General features: G+C 36.0%; 1 protein-coding gene across 4 annotated transcripts in view; it reads right to left on the bottom strand.

Moving 5' to 3' along the window:
* Positions 1–21,017, bottom strand: part of LOC115211025 (CAD protein) — a 103,133-nt gene that overhangs the window by 34,453 nt on the left and 47,663 nt on the right. For all 4 annotated transcript variants that reach the window (XM_029779873.2, XM_029779875.2, XM_029779874.2 and 1 more), the window contains exons 13-30: positions 18,065–18,253; positions 15,450–15,683; positions 14,270–14,407; positions 13,157–13,324; positions 12,466–12,548; positions 11,787–12,033; positions 10,122–10,220; positions 8,990–9,091; positions 8,501–8,623; positions 7,515–7,697; positions 6,938–7,156; positions 6,275–6,442; positions 5,515–5,697; positions 4,862–4,966; positions 4,488–4,736; positions 2,775–2,856; positions 2,323–2,489; positions 1,652–1,816 (exon numbers count right to left, since the gene is read on the bottom strand). In XM_029779873.2, the coding sequence (XP_029635733.1) occupies positions 1,652–1,816; positions 2,323–2,489; positions 2,775–2,856; positions 4,488–4,736; positions 4,862–4,966; positions 5,515–5,697; positions 6,275–6,442; positions 6,938–7,156; positions 7,515–7,697; positions 8,501–8,623; positions 8,990–9,091; positions 10,122–10,220; positions 11,787–12,033; positions 12,466–12,548; positions 13,157–13,324; positions 14,270–14,407; positions 15,450–15,683; positions 18,065–18,253 (2,904 nt within the window). The remainder of the gene's footprint in view (positions 1–1,651; positions 1,817–2,322; positions 2,490–2,774; positions 2,857–4,487; positions 4,737–4,861; positions 4,967–5,514; positions 5,698–6,274; positions 6,443–6,937; positions 7,157–7,514; positions 7,698–8,500; positions 8,624–8,989; positions 9,092–10,121; positions 10,221–11,786; positions 12,034–12,465; positions 12,549–13,156; positions 13,325–14,269; positions 14,408–15,449; positions 15,684–18,064; positions 18,254–21,017) is intronic.

The raw sequence follows: 21,017 nt of genomic DNA, 5'->3' as shown, positions 1-21,017 counted from the left end.
TATATATATATATATATAGGGTCATCCCATAAATAATACGTTTTTTTTTTAAATGCAATAACTAACAGTCAGAGGGGGACAGGATAAACCGCCTGCATCAACTTGCTATATAAGAAGCAGGTAGTAATTTTACCATGTCCTTATTCTTAGTGCCTGTTTTGAAGAGTGCAGTTCGATTTTAACAGCTATTTTTTCAAAGCTATAATGGAAGCTACAAAGGAGCATATTGGGTATATTATGCTTTATGAGTTCAATAAAGGCAATAATGCAAGGAATATTAATACAGTGTATGGGGATCAGACAATAAGCATAAACCAATGTCAATGGTGATTCCAGGAATTCCAAGCTGGAAACTATAGCCTAGAAGACAAGCCTCATTCTGGAAAATCTGTTAGAGCTAAATCAGGACCTCCTGCAAACCCTAGTGGAACAAAATCCCATCGTAACTGTTGAAGAACTACCAGAGAACTTTGGATATGGTCATTCAAGTCAGCACTAGAAGAAAAACAACCATCTTTAGTTTGAAGACGAAAAGTAGTCTTCCATCAGGATAATGCTCAGCCACATACAGCAAAGAGGACACTCCAAAGGCTGGAACAGTTTGAATGGGAAACGATGCCCCACCCACCATATTCGCTGGACACTGCACCATTTATCACGCAGTCTTCAAAATCATTTGGACAGAAAAAACATGAATTCTGTAGAAGAGGTTAGAACAATACTGGAGATCTTTCATCACAGACAAGGGAATTTTGGAAAAGGGTCCTTGCAAATCTACCAGATACATTGTCGAAAATGAAGGAGGTATATTTTAGATTAAAAAAGAACTTTACTCTTTTACTTGTTTCAGTCATTTGACAGCGACCATGCTGGAGCATTGCCTTTAGTCGAGGAAATCGACCGCCAGGACTTATTCTTTGTAAGCCTACCACTTATTCTATCGGTCTCTTTTGCCGAACCACTAAGTTACAGGGACGTAAACACACCAACATCGGTTGTCAAGCGATGCTGGGGGGACAAACACAGATACACTAACACACACACACATATATACAATGGGCTTCTTTCAGTTTCCGTCTACCAAATCCACTCACAAGGCTTTGGTCGGCCCAAGGCTATAGTAGAAGACACTTGCCCAAGATGCCACGCAGTGGGACTGAACCCGGAACCATGTGGTTGGTAAGCAAGCTATTTACCACACAGCCACTCCTGCGCCTTTATCTTAATTTTGAAAAATAAAAGTATAAAAACCATATTATTTATGGGAATATACTATATATATGTTAGGGTGACCTGACATCAAAATAAAAATCAAATGGAAATTGTAGTTGTGATACCCGTGCTGGTGGCATGCAAAAAAGCACCATCCAAACATGGCCGATGCCAGCGCCACCTTGACTGGCATCCGTGCCGGTGACACGTAAAAAGCACCAACCGATCGTGGCCGTTGCCAGCCTCCTCTGGCCCCTGTAAAAAGCACCCACTACACTCACAGTGGTTGGCGTTAGGAAGGGCATCTTGCTGTAGAAACACTGCCAGATCAGACTGGAGCCACCTCCTGACTTCCCAGACCCCAGTCGAACCGTCCAACCCATGCTAGCATGGACTTTAAACGATGATGATGATGATAATATACAGAAAGAGCGAGTACCTTCTGCCAGTCTGCCATGCTATCTAGTTTGAGGGTAGTGTAAGTTTCATTGAGATACATCTTCAATGCTCCTGCCTTAGCTCCAATTTGAACAAGAGTTTGTGCATTGTCTTTACTGGCACCAACATTGATACCATAATCACAGTGAGCTGCATTCTTGGCGATCTGAAAAGAGAGAGATGGAAGCTTCAATTGTGATGTCTGGTGGAATTAAATTGAAATTGGAGATTTGGAGGAAGGAGAGGAAAAGCATACAAAGAGGAAGATACAAGAGGCAAAAGTTATAAGAAATATAGATGGATGAGACAGTAAATTATGAGAGTTAAAGAGAAATCTAGACAGAGGATTAAGTGGTTGTTTAGTACCAAGTTATGAAGAAACAGTCCTATGATCAAAGGAATTCTAGTAATGACAACCTTGTTTTTAGATGTATAAGGTAGTTGTGAGGTGTACAAATTGTATGTGAAGGGTGCTAGAAGAAAAATAGGAAAAGCATGTGCAGTTCCTATATGTGTATGTGCATCTGCAAGCAAATGCATATGGCTTTTTCATACTAAGTATAGTGGTATGTAGATGATAGAAAGTCTGATGACATGTAGATGAAAAACTACATTTATAGTTATACACATAACAATTGGGTAAGTAGATGATAGATTAGAAATCTTGATTACCTTCTGAACAAGAGCAAATGAGGCTTGGTCTACAACTGATGGTTGGGTATTTGGCATGGCCAGAATCATGGTTATACCTCCAGCAAGTGCAGCTTTTGTGGCAGTCTGCCAGTCTTCTTTCTGAATTGCACCAGGTTCCCTTACATGAACATGAACATCAATAAGACCTAGGAAGTATAGAAAGAGTCCAAAATTATTAACAGCCATCATAGTTCTTATCAGGGTAACAAGTAAACTGCCAACAAAGGGCTCAGTGGCCACAAACTTAAAACCTTTATTAGCCAAAAGATTGTAAACTTTAATCTTGATATATACAGCCAACATTAAGTTGTTACCAGAACTGTTCTTAGAAAGGATGTACAACAATAATAAATTAATTCAGTTGAAAGGTACACAGTCTGTGAGCTAGGAGATATGAAGAAATTGCTGAGGAAAGTAAGGTGATTCATTACCTGGTAAACGGACAACTCTGCGAGAAGTCATACAATCATATTGTATTTTCAGAGGTGGAGCATCTCTAAGCCGACGAAGTGCCTGTAAGAAATAATATATTAAATATATCTTTCAGTTAGTTACATGTGTTACCTTGGGCACAACAACTGATTAAGAAAGAGCTTACTGAATATGAAATGAAGTAGAAATAAATATGCTGAACCAATACTACAACAGTTTGACAGATTTTCAAATACTTGTACCCTTAAAATAATCACCAAGCAGAATCAACTTAATGCTAACCTTTGAATTACACATACAACCTACCAAACGGACTTCCACACAGTTTCCTAACAAATATCACTCACATAGATTAGGTTGACTCAAGATTATGGTAGATAACATCTTAGTGTGGTGCAGAAGATCAAACTTATATGTGAAGAATTTTTGAAGGTAGTGAGGGTAGAGGAATTTGAAGTGGGGTATATAATGACTGACACTTATTTTGCTATCTTAAGAACAATGTGGTACTAAGCTAGATAGCACCAGGCTTAGACTGGAACTTTATGTCTCTGTCATCTCTGAAGATCTTAAGTAAATAAGTGAACGTGAACATGTGTAATCTTTAATGTTACATCAGTGAATGAACACAGCTGTTTTACATATGTTAGGAGATACTATCACAAAGTTGACAATTGTACCAACCAAAAACAATACAATCATCAAACTCAAAAGTGTTCTCAAAATTCTTATAGCCATATATTTTCATAGGCTTTTCCTTATTTCTCTTATCATCATCATCATCATCATCGTTTAGCGTCCGCTTTCCATGCTAGCATGTTTCTAATTTAGAAAACAATGACTTTGAACTGAATGAATTTTTTATGTAAGGAGTATAGCACATGGTAGATTTGGAACGAGATGTTTCAATTTCTGATAGTATAAATGATGAGCAGCAGTAGTAAAAGTGATGAGAGAGAGAAAAAAAAAAAAATTATCAGAAGAATCTGAACTCAACTATAATCTTCCTCCTGACTGACTCAAAATCCATTGACTATTTCTGTTTAATTCCACCATTCCATACAATAAGACGAAATGAAGTGCTATATAAAGGTGTAAAAAAGGAATAATGGGGCTCTTTTTTTTTAATAAAAGAAAACTCAGTTTAGTTTCATACAGAAAACAGGAACCTTTAATACAACAAAACTATGTATGTGTCCAAGTATAGAAATTTCCAAATATACCAAATTTGCAATTTATAAAAATTGCTATTATTGAATTTATCTGTAAAATGCTTTCTAACATGAATACTAATTTGTAAAATTTATTTGTTACTTGTTAAACAAGCATGAAGTTATGCTCATTTTGTAATTTTCTTCAAACATTTTCATGCTATTTTATTGATGTCTGTACCTGTTTTATATGTACTCAAGTTCAATTAAAATTTTAATTATGCATATAACTCCTCCTTTGAAGTCCTATACCACATTCCATCCTTTATCTCAGTTAAGTATTGGCTGATAAATCATATGATATTTAAATAAAATTTAAAGACTTTTCTATGTCAGTGATTAACCAAGTAGTTTCAAGATAATGTAGTTGTAATACATCTTTTGTTAAGATGCATTTCAAATATCACATCAATAAATTTATGAAAAAAAGTATAAATTCACAGTTATCTTGAGAAAGGTTTTAGAAATATAATAATGAGGTTAAAATAAAAAATCTCTGACCTCAACCAAAAGTTTGGTGCATTTGACATCAGTTATGAGAGGTACAGAATAATCAATGGCCATACGTCGTGTCTTGTAGCCCTGGGTGACAAAAGATGAAGCCCTATAAGTGCCACCATTACGCATAGGCAAATTGATGACTAGGTCAAACATGTTTTTAGCCAAGTAGTCTGCTATTGTCCTCTGCTCTACACCATTGCCGTTGCCATTTTCACAGATATTTTCATAAGGCCAGTCCACGGCTTTGATCTGGAATAGTAATGAAATAGGGGTCAGTTAATACAATGACATGCAGGGGATACCATATATAGAACATGAAAGAGAGACATAGAGGAAAAGAAAAAAAAAAACTTTGATAGAGAGAGGATGCTTACCTTGACACCATGTTCTGTGTAGAAGTCAGCTGTCCCCATACTGGCAAAGAGATTGTAGCCAATTTCTTCAAGTGTCTTTACTGAAGGAAGCAGCTCATTCTTGTGCTGAAATGATAAGCATTTAGAATGAGAGAGAGAAGAGAGAATGAGAAATGAAAGGAATTGTTAAAAAATTATGAGAAGTGAACATGAACACTATAGAGATTAGGCAGCATTATCTTAAAGTAGAGTGGTGGAAACAGGACGAACATTAATACAGTAGATTAAATACAGTGAGGAAGACGAGAGAAAACAGAAGGCCAAAACGTACTGGTTTTTATATTAGCGAGGAAAAAAACCTAGAAGGCATATCTTACACATCTAATGGCACTTATGCATGTAAGCATAAACATTTATACCTACTTGTACCTTACTCCAAGATGTGCACATACTCCTAACACCACTCAACATACCTTGACCTGAAGATGAACACTCCGACATACAAACCCAGACATGCAACTCCACTCATAACATTCATACATACACACTAATGACCAGAGACAACCACCCAGTGTGCAGACAAGCAAACCTAGACAGGCGAACAAACTCACACTAACAATGGCACTAAGAAACCCATTCCCAGCATATACAAACATTTAAGAGACAATCCTTACCTTGAAGCTACCAATGGATATCAAAATATTTCTATGAGGAATTTTAAATCCTGAGCTGAGTTGAGCCTTGAGGTAAGCTTCATAACGGTCCTCACCAAAGCCAGCGACTTCACCTGTACTAGCCATCTCAACACCTAGCAACACATCAGCACCACGAAGACGGGAGAAGGAGAAGACAGGCACCTGTAACATGTAAGCAAATAGTATGTATATGTACAAGCATAGAAATTGTGTGTATGTGGGAATAGTGAGATGGTATTAAGTTTATTTTAGTTTAGACTGTTAGAAACTGAATTTAGTCTAGAAAATATTATATGTGTGTATTTCTTGAAAATAAACAGTTTGCCCATGTATCCAGCTTTTAAGGACACCCTGTACACACACACACACACGGTTTTTGTTCTCCGAAAATGCTCTTATGATTTTTTTCTGCAAACCTTCATTGCAAAAAGAAGTGCTTTAGTGAACTTGATGCAAACGTAACTATCATAACATATCTTCAAGTCACTTTCTATAATCGTAACATCTTTAAAAAAGACGTATTGTAACGATAGACAAAAAGGACAGTTGTAGTGAAATTAGAAGTTGTAAGAAAAAGAAGGAATATAAATGGCAGCACACTATACATATCTGCAATGTGGATACATCTGTGTCCACTGGAGAATTAACTGTAAATTGTAAGCAATGACAATATACTGTTAGAAACTTTTTAAAAACCTAAAAAGAAAATAGAATTTTTGAAAATAAAAATCTGTCTTACCTTGAGTGCCACTTTGCGGCAACCAGCAAGAACATTAACTGGTTCCAGTTTCTCTCCCATAATGGCTCGGGTGGCCATCGCAATGAAGTCATGGTCCAAAGCTTTAGATACAAATGGAAATGACCGTGACACACGGACATTGCATTCAATCACTTTCAACTGGTTGTCCTAAAAAATTTCAATAATAATAAATTTTAGCACTGGCACAAGGCCACAATTTTTTGTTAAGGACAACATAATCAAGTAATGATAGTTTACTCCAGAAGGATAAAAGGTAAAGCTGACTATAACAGGATACTCCTTACCATTTTTGCCAATCTACTCAACTAAGAGAATATTATTATTATTATTATTATTATTATAAAAATATGAATCAGGATTGTAAAGTATCCAAATGAAGACTAGTAATGGTGGGGCAAGATAAAATATAATGTATGTCAATTAACTAGACCAAGTTGTTGAAAAAGAAGGAAAATTGTATTAGAAAGTGAAATACTAAAAATTTTGAGAATGCACAACAAATATCAAACTTAAAACCACATAACACAAGAAACTACATACAAAAGATAAGTCATGTTCTAAAAGAAACGAATACACACACCACATAAGAAATCTCTCTCTCTCACACACACAAAATATTGTAAAAAAAGAGAAGAAACAAACCTTTGCAATAAGTTGTAGGTTAAATGGGCCTGTCACTTCAAGTGCTCGGCCAACTGTGCAGCAAATCAACTTGATACGAGCTAGGGTCTTTTCATTGATGTCTTGTGGTGGTGTCATCAGTGTAGCATCACCAGAGTGCACACCAGCATTCTCAACATGTTCAGAAATAGCCATGCAGACGACCTCTCCATCACATGCCACGGCATCCACATCAATTTCCTGTAGAGAACCCCCACAAAAAAGTTGGTGTAAGTATTGGTAAGATTCATATATGTACAGATCTGAGCTATAAGGAAGGGTGAGTTAATAACGAAGGGCAAGAGTGTGTGGAATAACTATATAGGTGATCTGGAAGAGTGAAAGAATTCTGGAGTAGTAAAATGGAAGAGTTTTACTGAAAATAGGTGACGTTAAGAAGAATTAGGACAAAGAATTGAGGAGAGATTGAACAAGAGGGAAAAGTAAATGAAAAAAAGAGAAAAGCAAATGAGAGGGGGGGGGCTACAAATTGTGACAGTAAAAGTGATAGCAAGAGACAGAGGAGGAAAAAGAGATCAAATGAATTTGCGGTACTTACTTTAGCTTCAAGAATAAACTTAGAAATAACAACTGGATGCTCCTTGGATACAGCACTGGCTTGAGTCAAATAACTTTCCAAATCTTTGTGAGTGTGGGCCACATTCATAGCAGCACCACTCAGGACATAGGAAGGACGAACAAGGCATGGGAAACCAACAGTATCACAGAATTTTTTGGCTTCCTGCAATAGATAGACAACACCATAAAGTAATAAATTAATGAAATCTAGAAGTTGTCACATTCATACCATTGCCAAAGTCATTAACTACAAAAGTGAAGAAATTTCATGGAAAAACTGCTTCATTTTTCATAGGGCTGTGATAAATTCTGATAATCAACTTTGCAAATTAATTTTATGAAGTTGTTCACTGGTAATAGTAACATGGTAGTTGTAGTGACAGTAATGTTGGTAGTAGGAGTGAAAGTGATGCAGCTTTTGAGGGTTTTTAACATTTTTGTTTTCACAAGTTAGTCAGAAGCTAAAGAGCAGTGCTCATAACATTTGTAGGCCTTCCCAGACTGGTGAATTGGTTAGATTGATGCCCATTCTGAACATTATCTGTAGGAAAAAATAAATGTTGTCCCTGAAAGAATCAAGGTTGTAGTCTAAATGATTGCAGCAGAACAAACTCTGTTAATGATAGAAAAGTATAAGGTAGTGGTGTTTAACAGAGTGGCATGTTAAGTGTACCATCATAGTAGATGCACTAACACCACACCAACTAATCAAATAAAAATATTCAACCAGTACTTTCTATCAACTAACACCATCCAAATGTTTATGAAGTAAGTAATCTATTTTAAAATATGCTTTATTGTTTGTTTAGTAATCAAAAATCAGCAGATACATTAAGTCATGTAACTAAAGCCTTTTCACTTGCTTTGTACATACCCATGCATATGCACATTCATAGAAGGTGCACTGTCAGATGAGTGAAAGAAATGTTAAGTGCTTTAAATGATAAAAGGGAAGAGATGTCTTACCTCAAGGTCATCTAACTCTCTCCACAAGGGTTGAGAAATGCCCATATTGTCCAACATACGAGAGAACTTGAATCGATTTTCAGCATTATCAATAAACTCAGGTGAGGTACCAAGAATACGAGCCTAGAAAGAATAAGAGCAAACAGTATAGTAGAAATGGAGTGTGCATATACACACAAAAACTGAAAACTTACATAGTTACTTAATAAATCCATTACATATAAATATGCACATGAAAAAATATCCAACTCAAACACACAGTAAACCTATCACAAATATGTGTACAACTAGGCCTCCATGATCAGGGCTGACAACAGGTTTATAAACAATAGCTCAGACAGCAAATCCAGCGAAGTAAAACCAAAGAAACAACATACAAATTAATGCAAATACACATTCATAAACAAGCAAACATTTGCAGATGACATAAACTTTTTATTGAACATCATCCCAATAAATTATGGTAGGTTAGGCTATTAGATAGTTTACCTGTTGTCTGTGTAGAGACATAGCAATGTTGTTTGGCAGTTGACCACCCATTGATAAAATAATTCCTTCTGGGTTCTCTAGGTCATATATGTCCATTACAGTCTGAAATCATCAGAAAGAAAAAGAGAAATAATTAGATATAAAAATAATGGATTTTATATATACATATAACATAATCATTGTTTTAAGTTCAATGATATGGTTGGATGGGCCATTGTTGCACTAATAGATTGCTTATAAGTTTCATTTTTGGCTTGGTTTCTACAGCTAGATGTTCTCTTTAACACCAACTACTTTAGTATGTATTGGGTAGATTTTTCATAACACCAGCACTAGAGAGGTGGTTTCATCTTCAACAAGAATAAGGTGTCCTCACAACCAGACAGTGTACTAGGCACAAAATCTTGTGGTGCCAGAACTAGAGAGGATAGAGCCAGTGGCAAGTAGAAATAGGTGGATAAATGAGTGAATGAAAGCTGACAATAACTAATGGCCAGTGAGGAGTACATATAATGAATATAAGGTACATGCAAGTCTCATGAGGTCACTTAAGTAATATATTTTATGGTGATGAAAGAGCTAGGGTGGGATAAAGAGTGGAGAGAATCCAATAGGTCCCCTAGTGTCCCTAGTTACACTGAGAACAATGTATTGTAAACCAAAGAAATCAACTTCTATGTGTGTGTGTATATATATCGATCTATATAACATTATATATCTATCTATATAACATTGAGAAGAGTAAGCTTTTCTTTTCATATGTTTAACCAATGTTACAAATAGAAACTATAGAGTGGTACAGTTACTGTTGGAACCAGCCAGAAAACCTCTACATTTAAATGATTTGCTACGTGCTGTTTCAAATCTTAACACAAGGGTAATAAGGACCAAGACAAGTTCTATCAGGTTCATTTACTATGAAAGCAGAAACTTCAGCTAGCCAATAAGGGAGCCTGTACGTGGCAGCTCAACTTGCTAGAAATAGCATGAAAAACTTACTCAAAATTAATCTTAAAAAAAAAAACTAGATAGTCATAGCAGTAATGAATATGACATTAAGTTTAATCAAGAGTAACCTAAAATATACAAAAGACTGAAAAAATACAAATACATAGATTTTATTAGTTGTTACCTCAAATGATATTTCATCAAAATAAAGGCGCTCACACATGTCATAGTCTGTACTGACAGTTTCAGGATTGCAATTGACCATTATGGTCTTGTGGTTCATCTGTAGAGAGAGAGAAAAGGGAAAGATTAGACAAAATGCAAAGAATTTTGTTTTAGATAGGTGGAATACTTTTTGTTGGAGCAACAATTTTTCAGTTAGCTGTTCTTTCTATGGCTAAGATCTCAAGAAGTCAAACAAAAGAAATGGGAAATAGATCAAGTAAAGTAGAAACTGAAGATATTAGACGTCTACAGCAGATGGGGTACTAAATGAAAGGTATGTAAAATTTGCGGACAGAATTAGGCAATATTTTTCACTTTGATATGTTCAATTAATCATCCACATATCAGAGATCACGATAAAAGCTAGGAAGACTAAGATAGGAACAGCATTAAAGACTACCAAAGTATACATATAGGCGCAAGAGTGGCTGTGTGGTAAGTAGCTTGCTAACGAACCACATGGTTGCGGGTTCAGTCCCACTGCGTGGCATCTTGGGCAAGTGTCTTCTGCTATAGCCCCGGGCCGACCAATGCCTTGTGAGTGGATTTGGTAGACGGAAACTGAAAGAAGCCTGTCGTAGATATGTATATATATATATATATATATATATATGTGTGTGTGTGTGTGTGTGTGTGTGAGATTGTGTGTCTGTGTTTGTCCCCTAGCATTGCATGACAACCGATGCTGGTGTGTTTATGTCCCCGTCACTTAACGGTTCGGCCAAAGAGACCGATAGAATAAGTATTGGGCCTACAAAGAATAAGTCCCGGGGTCAATTTGCTCGACTAAAAGGCAGTGCTCCAGCATGGCCGCAGTCAAATGACTGAAACAAGTAAAAGAGTAAAAAGAGTATATATTATACTTTTAAAATGAAAAAGTTTACATTGATTTCAAATTTTGGTACAAGGCCGGCAATTTCGAGCAAGATGAGTAAGTCGATTATATTGACCCCAACACTCCACTGGTACAACGATACCTCACTTTACAAGACACCAGGTTTACAAGTTTTATTCTTTGAGCACAAGGTTCAAATTTTGAATGACACACACACACATATGTGTATATATATATATGTGTGTCATCATCATCATCGTTTAGCATCCGTTTTCCATGCTAGCATGGGTTATATATATATACACACACACACACACACATATGTGTATATATATATGTATATATATACACACACACACACATATATACATACATACACACATCTGTATATATATATATATTACGGAGATGTACTTGCATAGCAAGTGACTTGATCTGAGATCGTGTGCTGGAACGAAAACAATTGCAGCGTGGAAGGTGTTTATAAGCTATTTAATGCAGCACGCAGTTTTGTCAGGGAACCTGTCGCGGTCTCAAAGCAACGAAAATATTTAGACAAATTAAATTTAAATGTTGAAGTGAATCTAACGGTTTTTGTGTGTTTCTTAAATGGCTTATAAACACCTTCCACGCTGCAATGGTTTATATATACACACACATATTTATACACATGTATGTATGCACTTATATGTGTGTGTGTGTCTGTCCCCCACTACTATCATTTGTGAACTGATAGAATAAGAACTAACAGATCAGAGGGACAATCTTCCAACATTCTCTTGTACTCACCGCTCTCAATTCACTGATACAGTTCACAGCACACCAATCGAATTCAACACTGCTTCCAATTCTATAAACTCCAGAACCAAGCACCATAATGTGACCGTCCACAAAAGGGAGATCATGTTCAATGCTGTTATATGTCAAATAGAGATAGTTGGTCTCAGCTGGCCATTCAGCTGCCACTGTATCAATCTGTTTCACCCATGGCTTTACACCAAATTGTTCCCTTGTGTGCCTGATCACAAGTTCAGTGCTGCAATTAACAAGAAAGTCAAAATTAAGTCAAAGATGATAAAATCATACATTGTTACTCTATTCAAAGTAACACATACACATACTGTAGTACTCCCTATACCAGTAGTGAGTAACCTCCATCACTTGTACCCAAACCTGCTCTCACTGACTAATTTGTTAAGTAGAATGCTGCCAATAAAGTAGACATAAGAAAATATTTGTATCTAATACCAAGCATACACATATCTCTCTCAACTGTCCCCTTCAGCTGTAAACAGATTGCATTTAGTAAAGCATTTTAACACATGTTAAGTATATTGATGACAAACCAGCTAAATTTTGATTTAAAGAAGTAACAACATTTGGTAGTGTTAGAAACAATAAATCACTGCATGAAACATTTAACAAGGAGATAGAATACAAGTTTAAAGTTAATTTTAAATCAGCTTACCTTGAAACACATTTGGCAATTTGCAGATCACAGAATCCAAGTTGCTTTGCTTGCAGTAGTACTTGTTTGGGAAGATCACAGGGCTAGAAGACAAATTAGAGAAAGGAATGAAAAATAATTGTATTAGTACTTTAGTTCCTTTTAGTCATTGTATCAAGGACCAGTTACATAAAGTAATTTTATAAATAAAATTGCGTATAAATACATATGCGTCTTCTCTTTCCACTGGATGAATTTCTGAATCTAACATATGGAGCTTCTCAAGAATCATTATCAAATAATCAATACTTCAGGGACAAATTTTCAGTTTTGGGCATTTGGCCATGATTCAATGTGATTGTATAACCTGCTAAAAATAGCAGCTACCCTCTATCAAGTTACACTTTTTTAGATTTCAAACTGAGGCCAGAGAGGTAGCTGAATAGAAGCCAACAAAGGTATAAATTTCATCTTAAATATACTAATTTTAAAGCTATTATTATATCAGTTTTCTTACTTTGCACATCTATATATTTATATCATTAATATATGAACAATTTATGCTGCTGGTTTTGGTTTCCAATGGACCAATCACCACATTGTTGTGAACAAGTATCTTGGGACATTACAGTTCCATGATCATTACACCATGTTTAAATAATAAAATTTTAAAAATACATAACTTGTACTAATATATGTTTCTTGTACTTACCCTTGTTTGGAATTGTTCCAGCAAAGTATATTGGTCAACAATGACCTTAAACCGATTTAAAAACCACCGATCAATTTTAGTTAGCTGGTAAAGTTTTTCAATGGAATAGCCTTTCTTAAGAGCTGAGGCAACGACATAGATCCTTTTATCAGTTGGGTTCTGCAGCTCCTGGAGAATATATTGGAAAAGACGATTTAATTACCATTCACAAAATGTTGATAATAAAACATTACAGCATAATTGGATCATTTCTATTTCAATTATACCCAAATGATTTGACAATATTGAAAGAGGAGAGTCATTTAAATTGAAGCACATAGAGTTAATGTTACTTGGCATTATTTGGCTAAGAGACTTCTCTCTGTTAAATTTGGCATGTTCATAAGCTTCTTTGGCTGCTCAGTTGGCTTTTAAGTACTTAACACACACACATATACATATAAAGCAGCAATTAGCTGAAACAAAATGCATTAGAGTATTAAGTTTTGTCTTTCTATGCCAGAATTGAATTTATGTCTTGATAAACTTTAGACAAGTGTAAAATTTGGGGGAAGGGAGAAATCAGGAAAAGAAGGGCAACACTGACTTTTTTTGGGGTCACCTGGGACTGCTTGGAAGTTATCTTCACACTTGTTATCTTGAATGTAATGGAGCAGACTTGGCTGAAATCATTTAGTGTTTAGACCAAACTCCTCCTACTATTCTAGCTGCTCAAAACAGTGGCTTTATAAAGCAGATAACAAATTAAGTCTACAACTAAAAAATAGGATTGGTCTTCCTGCGGGCTTCACCCCAGCTTCCATTTACTATATTTCATTCACAGGGTTTAGGGCTACTCATGATAGCAGTAAGATTGAAATGAAAGCAAGGAGCCACTGATTTGTGCTGATTAAAACCACCAGAAATTTTTCTATACGAATTTAGTCTGGTGCTTCTTAGTAATGAAACAAATTTTTATCACATTTAAACACATTTTGTATCAATGTCCTTCAATGTCTTTTATAAGCATATGCCCTGCAATCATACATTAGTCTTGCATTTGTCTAAGTTTAGAGAAATTTCTTCAGTCAAGTGATATAATTCAAAAAGTAAATCATAATATTTAAAAGTTACCTCTTCTGAGGGTTCTTTGTGATAAGGATCAAAACCATTCACACCTTCATCAACCATCCTCAAAGCTTTCTGCAAAGCTTCTTCAAACTTTCTTCCAATGGCCATAGCTTCTCCAACACTCTTCATAGAACTGCCAATCTGGAAACAATAAAAGCTTATAATAATATCAAGTCTGGATACATTCTATGTGCATTTTCCACCCTTCCTTTCCACAAATGAATCTCTACTGGGGTCAATATAAGATTCTGGGGAGTCCAAGCAAGCAAAATAGTAAATGGGGTATCTATGGTAGTATTTTGGGGGGAGGGTCTATAAAAAACTTAGCTTTAGATGTATTTATTGCAAGAAACAACTAAGCTTATTTCTCTCACATTTTACATAGTTCAACATGTTTTCAACCACTGAAAAATGTTCTCTCAGTGAGTTCTATAGAAAACCAATACATATGAATGGGTGAAAAACAAAATAAGAATGTTGAAAGAAATATCTATAAAACTGGTTTTTAATCATTGAAAGTCTATGAGGGTCCACCAGAGTAAAATGGTAATCAAAGTGGACCATAGGCAAAAACAAATGGTTGAGAAACCCCTGCTTTACACAATCAGATATCATAACTACCCAATATCAGAGAGATTGCATTACTATGTAACTGCAAGAAACTTATTCCAATTACATTTTCTGTTTCCTGAGAGGCTCACCCAGTTTACATTCACATAACTTGTGAAAAAGAAATTCAAAACATGAAACTATTCTGCTTGGGAATACTGAAACTATTCTGCTTGGGAATACTGAAACTAGTAATGGTTTCTGTAGTTTTAAATCAATTACTGATTATAATACAGCAAGCACTTAAGGTATCAATAAAGGAAACTAGTTAAAATTCCGAAACATAATTCATTAATTAGAAACAATGACTTGTGATGTTTTGGGTTACTGAGTTAAAAGTTCTACTACAGCCACTATTTTATGTTATTAGAGAAAGGAACACAAACGATTGCTGAACCCAATAAGATATTGCCACTAGTTAGTATTAAGTCAATAAAAATATATCTAATAAGAAAGATATCAATAACATGTAAAAGCAAATATTAAAAGATATAAATCAAATTTTGAAATTATATATCATCTTAAACTACATAATACACCGAGATTGCTTAACATAAAAAAGTTCTCTTCTTACCTTTGTTGACACACGTGAAAATTTACTAAGATCCCATCTGGGTATTTTCACCACACAGTAATCTAAACTGGGTTCAAAGCAGGCAGTTGTTGAGTTGGTGACTGAATTTCTTAATTCTGGAAGAGGTTTACCGAGGGCAAGTTTGGCTGCTACATAGGCCAGAGGATAGCCAGTAGCCTTGCTAGCAAGAGCTGAGCTCCGTGACAGACGGGCATTCACTTCTATGATGTAGAACTATAAAGATAATACAACAATAATGGTAACTTCATTATTGGTCAATAAAACAGTAATGATGCAAAACAAGCAAAAGAAAAAAATAAAAGAAAATAACTTCAGAGAACTGTATATTGTGTTTTACTATCTCTGCTGAATAATAAAAAATTTATTTTTAACCGACAGAAAGTCTCTAATTTGAGGAAGTGCATAGTCAAATCATGACTAGTATTTATTTTATCAGCTTTTGAAATGACAAAATCTTGACCCTTGCAGAATGTGAACTTAATAGGTGTCCAGTCATGCTCTCTCATATCTGCTATACACCATACATCCTTGCACCTCTTTAATCCCTTTTCTATCCAAAATCCCCAACATATGTAACATGACAACCCAAGCTACTCCTATCTTCAGTTATTACAGCCACCTCTATCCCATCTAATCAACACCTGTTACATTCTTATGAAATCTTCCTCTGTCCCCCACTCAGTCCAATCCTTTGTATCTTCTCTCTTTTTCTCTAACTGGGATATCCTTGTAGCTCTTCTAGAACAAAACACCTCTATCCATCTATTATTCTAACTTCTCATCAACTGGCACGAAGCCACCTCCCTCAATAATACTCCCACTGTCGAGGAAACTTTATCTTGTCTTGCAAGTTACTTAGTGACCCTGCTGGTGCCACAAAAAAGCATCCAGTAAAGTGGTTGGCATTAGGAAGGGCATCCAGCAATAGAAACCATGCCAAAACAGACAAAAGAACTTGGAATAGCCCTGTTCCAAGCTATCCAACCCATGCTGTTTGTTTTAAACTAATTTAAAACAAGTCCTCTTAATGGTTGAAAAGATTTCAGCCGAAATCTTTCTATACTTTAGCCAGTATTGTTCTAAAAAGTATTTCAGAATGCTTCTACAAACTTCCACAGGAAGTTATAAAAGCCTGGATTTTTTCTCGATTTCATCTAGTGGATAGCTTGTCTTCTGGAAGACATGTCACACACTCTCACATTTTGTTGTATTCAAACATTCTTGCTATGTTGATACAAGACGTTTGCTTTCCTCCAGAATGACCTTAAGTCATACATCTAATTTTTCTTTAGATTAGTTAAAAAGAACTAGATAAGAGATTCAATTCTTGTCATCTCTATATGACTGATGACTTTTAGATCAACAAGAATTAGATTTGATTGCCGACTATGCTCGTGTTTCTTATGCATTTCTTTATTGACATGACGAAGGGAGATTACTCTCAGTTGTTTATATGTCTTGAATTTAATAAAATAAACGAGAATCAAATGGAAATATTTTGGAATTGATGTTTTAACATTTCTCCACAAATGTATTCTGACGATGCTTGACATTTTACCAACAGCAAGTATGAAAGAATTTATTTTTGAAGGAAAGGCAAATTCATGCCTCTCATAACACACTGTGTCGATTAGAATATATTATCCCCCACAGAATAAGTTGAAGACAACCAAATAGAAAACATAGAACAGAAAGCAACAAAACCAGCATGGAGAACAAATCTTAAATGATGATCTACTAACTAAACCATCTAAGACGTCAATAAATTATCTACAAGAAAAAAAAAACAGAAATGAATGACAAGCACATTACAGAATGTAAATCACTGAGCAATGAGAATATGGATCAGTGACTAATATATGACCCCCTGCCTGGTAGGGCAAAAATTAAATAACAAAAATCTTAACTAGGGAACATTCTGGACACATGCATAACACTTTTTCAAAAACAGGCCATCCACTTGATATGCAAGACATCATTCAACAACTCACTTCTGGATCAATGTCGAGTGAAGTCTTCATATTTGACTACTTTCTATTACTAACTGCTGTAGTGCTGTCTATCAGTGTGCGTATGTGATGTTGTTTAAACCTTAGGCCAGCTATAATTGAACAAACATTTGATCCAAAGCATTCTAGCCCTTGACCAACTTTTTCACTTTTTTTTTTTAAAGGAGTATCTAGCTCTACATTATCCAGTGTATCCTTTTCGTTTAAGACAGCAAAAATCAAATATATCCACTCAAAATTTCCATTACTTTTAACTACAGAAAGCAGTTTTATAAAGGAATGTTATATTTGAAGCAATTTTTTTTATAGAGATATAAAGTTTAGTGAGGTAATGTGATTTGCAAAAAATACCAATAACATTTGTTAATAAATATTTACCATCATTATTAGAATAAGTATGAAATTTAATTCACAGTTAAAGGTCAACAGTGACCCAATAGTTGTAATTTCTAGAGTAGTATCTTTCTCATCAAGTGGATCACTTACCCTGCTCTATCTCTCACCCACCACCCACCCACTCTCAGCCAGCCATCAGGAATAGGGGACAGATAGATTGATAAAACAATTTAAATAAAGCAGACCTACCTCATGAGATTCTGGATTCACAGCATACTGGATGTTACATTCTCCCACAATTTCAAGATGACGTACAACCTTGATAGCTGTTGTCCGAAGCATATTATATTCCTTGTTGGTCAATGTTTGACTTGGAGCTACCACTATTGATTCCCCTGTATGAATTCCAAGAGGATCAACATTTTCCATGTTGCAGACCTGGAAAGTATTTAAAAAAGGGCAAAAAATGTAAATAATATCAGTAAAAAGAAATAGAATATAATAGTACCATTGTAGAGGTTACCTGTTTATAAACTTCTTGTTTATTAAACACTGTCAACCATGGGAGAACCTTTATATAGCCAAATTACATACCCAGGTGCAGGTATTATTCCACTCTAGTTGTTACTATCACCATGGGAAAAATAACGAACCAGTGATCAACCCTATTTTTTCTCAGTAGCTAGATATCTATTGCTCTCAATGTGTTTAACGAGAGAAACGGAGAGCAAGACTGATGCTGTTAATGATAACAGTTTAAAAAACCATTTTCCAATGTTCAACTTTTCTGTGGGCCAAATTTCAGCTACATAGAATCTGAAAATGTTTAATCCAGCTCTTTTTACGTATTGTATGTATTTCTAGTGGCATCAATAAAGAAATTATAAGTTGCATTGGTTATAGCTGATAGATTAAAAAAATTTTTTTTTCAAGAAATGACAATGGGTTTAGTATTAAAATAAACACATGATGATGAACAGATTGTCTTGTTAAAGTATTTCTCTTTAAAAGACTTATAGTCTTAGAGTCAATCATTGTACTTTCTACTGACTTTTCAATGTCAGCAACTTGGACAGCAGATAATTTTGCCAAATGCATTGATTCCAGTAACCACGAAAGAGGAATAGTTGAACCTCTTTCTGTAACCAACCCATACTGTCGCCAGCTTTTCTATTTTTTCTCTACTTCCAACAATACAGCTCTATTAAAAGTTTTTGACGCATATCTGTACTCCCTTCTTCCCTCTTTAATCATTAGTTAATATTTTGGTCAGTTTAAAGTGGTGAACTGGCAGAATCTTTAGCACGCCAGGCAAAATACTTAGAAGGCTTTCGTTTGTCTTTACATTCTGTATGTTTAAGACTTATATAATACAGATAGAGTAGTGTTTGTATGTGGCAGATGTGCAGGAACAATAAGCACTGAGAGCGCACAGGAATTAGATGCTCTCAAATGCCCAGGAGAGTCTCTTGAGACTGTAGATAGTTTCTGTTACCTAGGTGACCAAATTAGCAATGGTGGAGGATGCTCTGAAAGTATTGTTTCTAGAATAAGAATTGGGTGGAGGAAGTTCAGAGAGCTATTACTTCTGTTGGCAACAAAAGGCCTCTCTAAGGTAGACTGTATGATGCTTGTGTATGAACAGCCATTCTCCATGGTAGTGAGATGTGCTGTGAACGCTGAAAACGTGTAGATTGAAGAAAAACATGTAGTATGGAAGAGAGAAGACTACGTTGATTTGGACATGTGAGGGATATGAATGAGGACAGCTGCATAAAGAAGTGCTGATCACTGAAAGTGGTTGGTAAACGTGGATGAGGGAGATCCAGGAAGACATGGGATGAAGTGGTAAGAACTGGTCTCAGGAAGTTGGACCTTATAGAGGAAAATGACCATGGACCGAGATGTCTGGCGATATGAAGTTCTTGAGAAAACCTGCCCACATCAGCGAAGCTGAGCTCTAGAAGCACTGTGTGTTCCACCCACACTCAACAAGTCTACATTCCTTCACTTCCTCACACTTCTGCTTCATGTACTATGATTCCCTCCCACTCCCCAATCTTCTCTTGGTCCAGTGCGACTATATCTTTGCTTGCTCCCGACCGGTGTGTTCTACCCTCATGCCTTGTCTCAATCTATTATTGCCATCTGCTAGCCCCAACCAGGGTGTTCCACCCACACGTAACAAGAAATCTTTTCCCTCACCCTACCCCAACAACCCAATCTACATCTCTTCTCTTTCTTGCATTTCCATCTTCATTCACTATGCCTAGCTCTCACTCCCCAATCCTGTCCCTCTGTATCATTGCTACCCGGTAACCCCACCAACTTTATATACACCCAGGTCTTTCGCTACTTACTCACACTCCCTCCACAATATCCTGTTACTTATATTATGGCATTTGAACCTCAAAGGTATGCACTGGCACTTGCCACTATCTATATCTCTCTCTTCCTTTACTCAACTACCCTATTTACACTCTGATCCCCGTTCCCTGTGAGTATGCCCAGCATTTTGCCACCATCTCCAACTTGTGATCTCTCACTCTCTCTCTCTCTCCTGCACTTCCCTCAGGTTGGGCAACTGTGTATTTTCTTTACGGTAGCATACCTGTTTCTGTCTCCATTCCTGATCTTTCTCTCTCTGACTAGGTAATCTTGTACTACAAGACACCTGTATGTTTCACTATAACCTGTTCATCATCACCTTCCCCCTATAAAAGTTTTGTTTTATCTTGCAAATACTTGGTGACCCTGCCAGTGTAGGTGCCACTTAAAAGGACCCAGTCTACACTGTAAAGGGAATTTGGCCATAGAAAATGTGTCAGTAGACTCAAGGTATGTGTGCGCGCACACACAGACTCACAAGCATACATTGGATGGAGACTTCAAAGTATCATTTTATTGTTGAATGCTCTTCATGTCACAAACTCCTAGCTATTTTTCATGTATTCTCTTTTACTTGTTTCAGTCATTTGACTGCAGCCATGCTGGAGCACTGCCTTTAGTCAAACAAATTGACCCCAGGACTTATTCTTTGTAAGCCTAGTACTTATTCTATTGGTAGTCAAGTGATGCTGGTGTGAAGGGACAAATAGACGCGCACGCACACACACATTGATATACATATATATGACGGGCTTCTTTTGGGTTCCACCAACCAAATCCACTCATAAGGTTTTGGTCAGCCCAAGGCTATAGT

Source organism: Octopus sinensis, linkage group LG4 (genome assembly GCF_006345805.1).
Source record: "Octopus sinensis linkage group LG4, ASM634580v1, whole genome shotgun sequence".
NCBI classification, from domain to species: domain Eukaryota; kingdom Metazoa; phylum Mollusca; class Cephalopoda; order Octopoda; family Octopodidae; genus Octopus; species Octopus sinensis.
Note: the sequence above shows the minus strand (reverse complement) of the source record. Positions and strands in the feature narration are given on the sequence as shown.